At 37.0% G+C, this 10575-nt stretch overlaps 1 protein-coding gene across 2 annotated transcripts; it reads left to right on the top strand.

Annotated features, from left to right (window-relative positions):
• Positions 1-229: 229 nt before the first annotated feature.
• LOC311295920 (uncharacterized protein) lies at positions 230-10575 on the top strand. Of its 2 annotated transcripts, none has more exons than XM_084417489.1 (5): positions 230-374; positions 1064-1372; positions 2517-2630; positions 2714-2781; positions 6945-10575. In XM_084417489.1, the coding sequence occupies exons 1-5, from the start codon at positions 332-334 to the stop codon at positions 6984-6986; spliced, it is 576 nt and encodes a 191-aa protein (XP_084273615.1). In that variant the 5' UTR covers positions 230-331; the 3' UTR covers positions 6987-10575. The 2 variants fall into 2 exon arrangements, with proteins under 2 accessions (XP_084273615.1, XP_084273614.1); XM_084417488.1 differs by having other exon boundaries at positions 2484-2630.

Raw genomic sequence — 10575 nt, 5'->3', positions numbered from 1 at the left:
ATGTGCATTCTGACTAAATGTTGTGTTTTATTTGTTTGTTTGTTTGTTTGTTTGTTTGTTTGTTACGTTTAATTAGACTTGTGGGGTAGGTGTGTTTTTTTAGCCTACACTGGTTTTAACTTCACAAACTGACACGTCACTTACTCAGCCACTGCATTAAATAACCACAACTCTCCACCTCCTGTTAACCTAAGACAGTTTAGATAAACAAGTTTTTTTTTTAGTTTTTTTTTTATGAGATCTGTAATTGGTTTTAATGCCACACTTGCAATGTTTAGTTCTGACTAAAGTGTGTAATATTTAAAACATTTAGAGAGCTGCTTACCTGAAAATGGTTAACATAATACTTTTATTCTGCATAGGGCATCTTGTCGGTAAGTACAAATCTTATATATTTATTGACAAATTTAATCTGATATAGCTACGTTTCTTTTTCATATCAGTTTTTGTTTTAATTTTAGATAAATATGCTATCTTTGATGTTACTGTAAGAATTCCGAGTAATTTGAATTCCGGTTTTTGATCACTGTTTTGGTGCATGACAGACAGATTTAGTTCCCTTCCCGGTTAAACACTTTATATCTATCATTAAATATTTAAAACTTAAAATGTCCTAATATATAAGACAATTGAAAGCTAAGATTAGTCAGTGGCTCTCCAAGGCCTCCATAAATTTCAGATTTTAGAGCTGAATGTTCTTCAGAAAATCTTCAGAAGTTCTTCTCGAAATCATACTTTTAAAATTAGACTACGTTAAATATCCAGGTTGAGGAGGAGAATTTAAATGAGAAATATCTTGATTTTTTGTTGTTTTTGCTCATTTTAATTGGTTATTTTTTTTTAAAGCTATTAAGTTCACCAAAACAAATGCTGTAGTATACTTTTATTTACTATATTATATTATTCCATTGAGATCCCATTTCCAGTGTTTGATTCACTATTGAATGTAATAAGCAGACAGCTGTAAAAATAAATCAATAAACAGAAAGTTAAACAACTGTTTAATTGACTACATAAAATGACTTCCTCTGTGTCTGATGAACTGTTTCTCTTGGTTCTCCAGGAGTGTTTGGTGATACAGTGAAGTCAGTGTCAGTGATGGAGGGAGATTCTGTCACTCTAAACCCTGATCTTACAGACATACAGAGAGACAAAGAGATCGAGTGGAGGTTTGGACACATTCGCATCGCTAAAGTGATCAGGAACAATTCTAGATATGATAATGATGAGAGATTCAGAGACAGACTGAAACTGGATCAGACTGGATCTCTGACCATCAGTGACATCAGAACCACAGACTCTGGACTTTATCAACTAAGTACCAATATTAGGAATAAGGAGTTTATCAAGAGATTCAGTGTTACTGTTAATGGTGAGCATAATTCCATGTGTTTTCTTCTATCATCGTCATATTCAAAATGCACAGAGCCTACTTATTTCCATAACCCACAATGATATTTGAAGATTATTTATTAGAAATCTTGAAGATGCATTTCAGATGCGGTTTTTTTAACCTTATTCTAACATTAACAGTATATTTATCAAACAAAATAATTAAAATCACCAAACAGTAGCTGTCCAGTCCATGAAAAACAACCAGGTCCACATTATATTACCTCCCACACAAGGGGAAAAGAAACACACATATTATAGAACTGAAATAGTTTATGATTAATTAAACTTCTTCCAAGTGTCTTGAGCATCAGTGTATGTCTGATCCATTGTGCTCTTACAGGAGGATACTCAGATATATTACTGCAATATGCAACATTTCACAATGAATAAAATAACTGTGATTAGCCAAACTCTGTATGACATGGGTGAATTACAGATCCAGGGTCTTTACAAATATTTTTATTTCTTTGATGACATCAGAGCAAAATAACTTACAAAAACATTCAAGTGCAATTCACTGAAAGTACAGCAGGGCAGGATATGCATTTTAATGAAATGCATAATTAACTTTAATGAACTCAACCTAAACAAAGATGAAGTAACGCTAGATGGGTCATTCAGTATCAACTCAACCAGAGGTCCCCGACCTTTTTTTTTTCTGTTGAAAGAAATACATAAATGAAGAAGAAAGATAAAATATTAAATGTTAAGATTGTATGTACTGAGTAACTTGCTGCTTTGAGGGGCAAAATGAAAATTTTCACCCTGAGATTTGGAGCCAAATTAAAGGGGGTATAAATTACTTCAGAAAGATGGCAGAATCTTTATTTTATTTTTACACAGAGATTTGCATTGTTACATAATACGGCCAATTGTTGTTGGTTTTTTTTGTTGTTTTTTTGCTGAAAATAGGCAATAACAACACATATAATCTCTTTACACTTTCTGACAAACACATTTAAGCCATACACATATTAAAGGAGACTCATGCTGGTCAGACTAGTATCAGAGAGTCAGTGAACAGACTGTGTGCATCTGAGACTGAGACTAAGGACAGACTGACAGATTGTGTCTCTTTATCTTTCCAGAATCTGACCCGCAGTCTCCCTCTCCTCCTCCAGTCTCAGTGTCTCTGATAGTGCCGATCTCTTCTGCTGTTGCTGGATCTCTGATGATTGTTGCTGCTGTTGGGATCTTCTGGATCTGCAAGAAACACAGAAAAACAGACCAACAGGGCAAGTGTTTCACACTGCTGTTACATCTGAAGAAATAGTTACAGTTTTGCTCTTTTAACACACATGTCATTATTATTCAACAGTTCAGACCCGTGATGAAGAGATCACTTACGCTGATCCAATGTTCTACAAAAGAAATGCACAAAAAGCGGTAAGGCAATTCATGTTACAGTTTACACTGTACAATTTGAGCATTCATTGTATAATTGAGGAGGAGTTTATACAATATAACACTTATATAGTTTTATAAAATGCATATTTACAATATTTCTACATATTATGGTTGCAAATTCATGTACATTCTAAAATCTCAAGGGCACAGAAATAACAAATCCACATGTGGGACCGTAGTCGTACCACTCAAAAGGTTAAACATAAATGCTTCAACTTTGGCTCTTGCACATACTCTGAGCTACAAAAGAAGAAAAAAACAAGCGCTATGGTTAGATGTCCACAATGACAGGAGCGAAAGAGCAGATCTTGACACTTCACTACAGTACATGTGTTGGCGGTCAGGGTGTTTCTACTGAAATAAACACAGACTCGCTGCTAAAAGTGTGAGTTTCCTCTAATACTGAAGTTTAAAGATAGTTCTGCAAATTTGAACATGGGAAAGACATTTCAACATTTGCCAAAATTCTAAATTATTAATCTTCTCATTTGAATGCAGTGACGACAATTTCATTTGTAACACTGGATGTCCCCATAAATAAACTTTTATTTCACAGTAGCAATTTTAACTAGTTTTTGATTTTCATTTGTTAATTGTATTTATTATTGCTTGCTATCTAAAAACTTTGCATGAGGAAAAGTGAGTCTTCAAAGCCACTGAGTCAATAGTTGAGTTTGTACTATACTTGCTAGAGATTCAGGCATTGAATGACCAAAACCTCATATTGATGGACCAGCTAGTAAAAGCATCTACAATCCCTCTTTAAATATGTTCTTGTTTGCCAGCCATGTTATGTAGTTTGCAACACGCAAAGTATAAAGCAGTGTTCTCAAACTGAAGTCCGAGTCCAAGACCATATTTTTATGACTATAGTCAAGACCAGCTCATGGAATTCAGAGTCCAGACTGAGTCCAAAGATTAGACTTGAGTCCAAGTACGGCTTTGTTCAGTCTCGTGTTCCACAACATTGGTATAAATGTAGCACAGCAGAGGAACCTGGGCTTACCCACATGGGCAGTCTCAAGATATCACCCTTATGAAAATAACTCTATTCGCAGTGCACACACACACTAACACACACTAACACACACTCAACGACTCATGTCAGAGAAGACCACGACACACAGTGAAGACGTAAATGGTCACTCGCCTGCCCCCGGGTGCCCAGGCCCTGCTAACAAACAAAAGAAAAAAAGACATTATCAACCAGTGATATGCAAAAAGAACAAAATAATATAACCATAAGTCACCAACACAATAATCAAACCAAAATAAACATACAAATTCAAAAAGATAAATCAATTAAAGAAATAAACAGAAGACAAACAAAAAACCTCAAAACATATCACTGAGAACAGAATTTACTGGAAACAGTGCACTGGAACAGTCCACTCAAGACGATTCCCTCGAGACGATTCCCTCGAGACGATTCCCTCGAGACAGAACACTCAAGACAGTTCGCTCGAAACAGTTCAAGCAAAACAGAACAGTTGAAAGAGTTAAAACAGAACAGCAGCCGATGAGGAGCAGAGCAAACAGCACTTTATGATGAAGCACAGGGCAGATAATTCTCATGCAGGACGCCGCTATTGTCCTTATCGCGTGCCTAAAAACAAAACGAAAAGGTGTTACACTGCGATTCCTTCTCCCTTGGCTTCACGCTCGAGCAGTATACTCACAACAAAACATGCTGTCCCGGGATTACTATCCCCGAACTATGCGGTGGATGGAGCCAGATGTCTCCGACAAAACTCGTTGGCAGAAAGCGCAGATAGATCTTACACTACGTTAAGCATACAGATTAGTCAGATTACCCGCTCAGCCAAAGCAAAACTTCATTTACAAAACACCGTCGCATACAAATGCTTCCCTTACCTGTCTCAAATGTCCATACTGAACTCTCGAGAAAGCACACAGACTGGCAAACAGCACCGACAGTGAATAAGCAGCTTCAGCGATCTTTTACGAGCAACACCTGACACTGCACTCCAGCAAACAGCAGCAGGGCGCGTGGATGACCTCACGGCCCCGGATAGTGATGCACACTAAGGAACCGGTAACCCATGCTGTTATACGCACCGGATGCCAGGCCATTGGCCAAACCATAACAAGTATGAGGGGTCATAACCCTTCCTGCTACATAAAGTATGCTGGGCACTTTTAAAACACTGCTTTGACAAAAGGACAAAGAAAAACAAGTCGCAAATGTTTTTTAAGCTATTTTTTTAAGCTAAATTATTTATAAATTTGCTATTGTATAGACCTTATGTAGCCCCGCCCCTTTTCAGCGCTGCGCTCGTTGTCTTTTGACTTCCGGTCTGTATTTTCACAGTGATATTGCGTATTTATGAATGAACGGCTTGTTTTAAAATCTTCCCGGTCTACTGACATTTGTTAAGACATCTGCTTTAAACATTACAATCCTCATGATAACTTTCGTTAACTTTACATTAAGTAAATCCACTTCAAAAGCTAATTACTCCTGGACAGAAATGCCATAGAAATATACAGAGCGACAGCAAAAACAGAAGTTCAAAGACAATATTCTAAAGATGGCGGCGCCCACGTTTCTCTGGCGCATAAGGTCTATAGTGTTATTGGATACATTTAAAAACTTGAATTAAATAAAATGTTTTAAAATTGCGTTTTAATTTTTTTTTTTAAGTGCCCCTATTATGCTTTTTCAAAGGTAATGTAGTGTGTAATATAGCTGTTAGTGAATGTAAATGTTCTGAACTGGCTGAACGAGTCATCAGTAATTCCAGTCTCTCTCCCTGTTACAAACCTACGTATAGTGTGTAATGCCAGTCTATGGTCTTTATTGGCTGCCCGTGAACAACGTCTACAAGAAGCTACACTGTAGTTAAAAATGTCAGAAACTGTTTATAATCATTAATTTGTCTATTTAACCCTTGTGTTCTGTTGCGGGTCAATTTGACCAGTTTAGATTTTCTAGTTGTTGGAAATACTGGTTAACCTGTTTTTTTTTTTCTTGATATTTTGTGACTTTGTCTCATTCATCATCATGAACATGCATGCAAAGTTTCAACATGCCGATGTGTTTTGACATAAACAAACAAAATTACTATTACGTTTGTGATGTTTTGCGAGTCAATTTGACCCACATATTTTAACGCTCTAAGGCAACTGAACCGAACCAAAATAATAACATTTCTTGGTTATATTGGATTATTTTTTTTTACTACCTTGTGAAGCTAAAAATGAGCCTTTTCACACTTATTTCAATACAGAAAATATTTTGTCAGCCACAGATGGTAAAAATGAGCTATCATTTATTTTTTCAAGCTACCTTAAATAATTTTATCAATATAAATTTTTTCTTGATATTTTGTGACTAATTTAATTTTTCAGTATTACTCCTAGTCCTCCAAAGTTAAAGTTTGTTTATTTATTAATTCATTCAAAGCAAAAGTAACATTTAAATGTGGGAATGTAATTTTCTGCTTTTAACTCAGGAAGGAAATTTGATGTTAACATGCCGATGCAGTTGACGGTAAATGTACATGTAAATTAAATAGACACTATACTGACACTATACGCGACCATAAATAGCACTGATAAATTGAATACATTGCTTGTTTGAGGAAATTCAACATTTTGCGGCATTCAGACAGGCGTGTTAGATCCAAGAAACTGAATACATTTGAGTAAATACAGTGTGAAGCCATTAGAAAGGAAAAATAAATGGCATGTAATCTAGAGACAGGAGTAAGAGAGAACAATCAGTGTTATTTCTGAGGTACAAAATAAGGGTGCGTACTCTTTACTGGTAAAAACGTTAGGCCTATAATAGCTCAGGGTGTTTCTGCAGGCTGAAACAGAGACAGTTCCACAGGAAACTGGACTTCCGGAACAAAAAACTCTGAAGACATGTTTGTGTCTGTGAGAGAGAAAGAGTGTGAATACTCTGGCATTCATTAGAAATATTGCTTTCTCTTGAATATGCATGCATTAATATACAGTTTTTAAATGTGTGTTTAAAATGTAGTTTTTATGATTGTTGTAGTATGAGGGATCTCTTTGGTTTTCTTTAGTGGTAACTAAGCACTGTTCTTGAAAAACATCTCACTCTGATACTTAAACATTTGTCTCTTTGGCTCTTTTGTGTTCGTGTTACACAGGAGGAAGAGGTGGTGTACGCAGGTGTCGTCACGAGACGTTAATCCAAATCTTCATGCTAAGTTTGTTTTGTTTTGTATGGCGTTTAGATTTAAGGCCATGTACACACTGCAGCTAAACTCTGTTGTCAATTCACCAGTTAGTGCTTACACACAGATCAATCATTTACAGGAGCTACAGTCACATTATAGAACTGAATTAACTCCAGTCAACGGCACATTTACAAAAATTCTATGCCGTATGTAAAAGACCCGAACTGAACAACTAGTTGTTAATGACGTATATATTTAAAAGCACATCAGAGATGTTTCTGGGTGCTTCTCTTTCTCAAGCGGGAGCATATCTCAGACGCCACGTTATAAAGCTCCGTCAAAGAACATCTCAATTTGAAGGATCCTTTAAAGATAGTCATGGGCTGCGTCTGAAATTGCATATTCTCTTGAGTAAATACTCATTTTGAATAAGTAATGATTTTGCGACCGCTAAAAAAGTGTTTTATATATAGTATGAATGTGGATAATGAAATTCGGACGTACTCCATGTTGTCACTGTCATGTGACCTACGGCATCAGTTGCGTTGCTTCACTGCCATTCACAAATCCTCTCCCGCAGCCTCATGGGATAGTAAAGTGGCCATCATGTGCGCATGTCCTGACTTTGCCAAGTTAGACACGTTCCTGGGTCGACATATTTTGTTGATCCTAGAACAAAATTCCAGTCTGATAATCGAATCCTAGCCATATACCTAACCCTAAAGCTAACCCAACCCATGAGTTAAAGGGTTACTTCAGGATTTAGCATTAAGCTTTGTATTAGTAGAAAACCTGTAGTATTTTCGAATTAGCCTGCTTTCCACCCTTATATCCCCCTGAGAGGAGAGATTTATGTATTTTTTGTCTGGAAAAAATCCTCCGATGACGCAAAAATCGTCATTTTACGTCATCGGAGGATTTTCTGGCCAGAGGCTAAAGACTACAGCCAGTAGATGGCGTTGTTCCGCATATTTTCAACCCGCCCATAGAGGGTGGGATCTCACTCACATAATGTACACACAGTCAGCCGTCTTTCTTTGGAAGCTATCTAGCAGGCTCTTGTTCTGTGGAGAAAGCTGAATAGTAGGAGAAAGCTGAGTAGTTGGAGAAAGCTGAGTAAGTAGGGGTTACCATCCTCCTTTTCCCGGACTTGTCCGGCGGGCGAGAGATCGTTCAAAATGTCCGGGATTCGGCTTTTGCTTTCTGCGGTCGCCATTCATTGTTTACATGCACACCTCTTGTTTCAATCTAACTGAATTCATTCCGATCGGCGAATCTGAATGTAGTGTTTACATGAACGCTAAACAAGTGATCGGTTGATGTGCGTTTTAACATTGCTAAGAAAATTCCTGCTCCTCCGTGAGAGATGCGAGACCCGGCGTGTCTCAGTAATGACGCCACCGGCCTCGCGCCGTTCTCCCGCGGCCGTCAGCCTCGTCCTGCTCACCACAGTAAACTAAACATAATGAATGGCGACTGTAGAACGCAAAAGCCGAATCCCGACATTTAGGGCGATCCCGAAATCCCAGGCAGACTCGTCACGGAGACTCACTGGTAGCCTAACCTTGTTTTCAACTCTGCGCTCTCTTACCGGTAGGCGTGGCCTCCTAGGGCAGCGAAGCAAGTGCATTCTGGGAGTTGTTGTCTTTCATCCACATAAGCCAAAAATAATTTTTCTGGCTTTTCTCAGTCTAGAAAGCTCCAAATTCAAAATTTTCTTCACATTTCTTCTACATAAATGACCTATTTTAAATACACATTCATCTTTCCAGAGGTGAAGTATCCCTTTAACTCACTTTTGTATCCGGCACTACAGACTGCATAGCTCAGCTTATGATGAATGAAACATCAACATCGCGTAAGTTGATGTGTTTGGGGATTTGGCCATTAACATATAACATTTTAATGAATGAGATTCAAAAGATCCGAGTCAGTAAAATGATCTGAACTTCCCATTACAATGAAGCTGAAAATGTACAGTATTTGTGACGTGGTAACATGATTCACAAAATTCACATGTTAAAACCTATTACAACATGTGCAAATATATTTCACATGAGCTCCACATCATAACCTATAGTAACATATTTCCACATGTTCCACGTGCTCCATTATGTTCACATGTGGTGAAACATTGTTCACGTGTGGTGAAAGATTGTTCACGTGTGGTGACATGTGATAACATGTGAAACTCATGTGGTTTTTCTGTAAGGGTTATCCCTAAAATCAGAGGGAAAGGATAGGAACACTGATGTAGAAGCACCTAAACCTATTTGTAAGCTTAAACTTTACATAAACTGTAAACTTGTCCTTCAAATCTAATTCTTGGTTGATTGGAATGTTATTCTAGGATCAACAAAGATGTCAACAAAGATGATGTTCCATTTCATGAACAAGAATGAGCAGAAAATGAATCCGCACTGATCTGATCTTATTTCACTATACAATGCAAGACAAAAATTTTTTTTTTTTGGAGTTGATGTAAATTAATCACATAATGATAAGCTGTGCATAATGTAATCCAATGGGAGATCACAGGTTGTCGTTACCTCACCTGCACTGTATTGATAGAAAGCCAGTTAATACAAAGGTTTTTAATAGTATTACATAAAGTATACAAATGCACGTACTAGACTGTCTCATTCTAGCGTTTAGTGCTGAGGAAGACTTTAGTCAGCCTTCAGTTTGAGAAGTATCCTCTCTCTTCTGAATGAACAGGAGAATCTCAGGGAAAGCGGTGCAAGCCTTGTCTCATTCATGTTGCCAGATATTGATATAAAACAAGACAAACAAGACACAAGCCCAAAATAATCATAAATAAATCCAAATGTTTTATATTTATATAAATAAGACAAAAATATTGCAACCTTTACTTCCCCACTTTAATAACTCCATAAACTTGATCACTTTATGAGCCAAACTCAACCACAATCCCAAAGATGCTTATAATAAGTGGACATGGCAAAACTTCAAGAGAGGACTCTGCAAATAGCCTTCCAAGAACAAACCCCTTACACACACTTTTAGGGGATTCATACCCATATTTAAATGTGTCACTGCTGAATCTTTACAGTGTGTACATGGCCTTTTGTGATTTTGATGAGATAATTTGTGTTCTTTAATTTTAACATGTGATTAATTTGGACTAAAGGTAAAAAGGTATAACATCATAAGCAGCCTAAAACATCTTTACAGCTGAAAATATCTACAATTGTTCCTGGGTTTAAGAGTAAAATTAATGTCAAAACCTCTGTAGAAATCAGTTTAAAGCTCACCTCTGTGACCTAGTCTCTTTGTCGATACACATTCATATCTTCAAACTTACTGTATGTCATCTTGTCATATATTTGGAATTTTTATTTGATTATTATTATTTTCTGAGTAGGCTTACAGTAAAGGCCTAAGGACCGTGTACATCTCATCATGTGTTGTTTCTGTTGTAAAAAAGGCAGTTTTTTGCAGATGACACAGCTGGAGCTCCAGGTGTTGAACACAGAAGCAAGCTTTTACCTGTTATAACAATTAGCCTACCTTAAAAAGCTATGCAATGTGGTATAATGTTGGGCTAATGATATATGTCATTAATGTGTAAAATACTATA

This window comes from Rutilus rutilus (assembly GCF_951802725.1).
Source record: "Rutilus rutilus genome assembly, chromosome: 8".
In the NCBI taxonomy this organism is placed as follows: domain Eukaryota; kingdom Metazoa; phylum Chordata; class Actinopteri; order Cypriniformes; family Leuciscidae; genus Rutilus; species Rutilus rutilus.
Note: the sequence above shows the minus strand (reverse complement) of the source record. Positions and strands in the feature narration are given on the sequence as shown.

Bases quoted from the DNA above. Each gene is read 5' to 3' on its own strand.
- LOC311295920 (XM_084417488.1), top strand. From the start codon at position 332: ATGGTTAACATAATACTTTTATTCTGCATAGGGCATCTTGTCG. The intron at 1,373-2,483 runs GTGAGCATAATT...TTATCTTTCCAG, and splicing joins ATTCAGTGTTACTGTTAATG to AATCTGACCCGCAGTCTCCC. The intron at 2,782-6,944 runs GTAAGGCAATTC...CGTGTTACACAG, and splicing joins AAAGAAATGCACAAAAAGCG to GAGGAAGAGGTGGTGTACGC.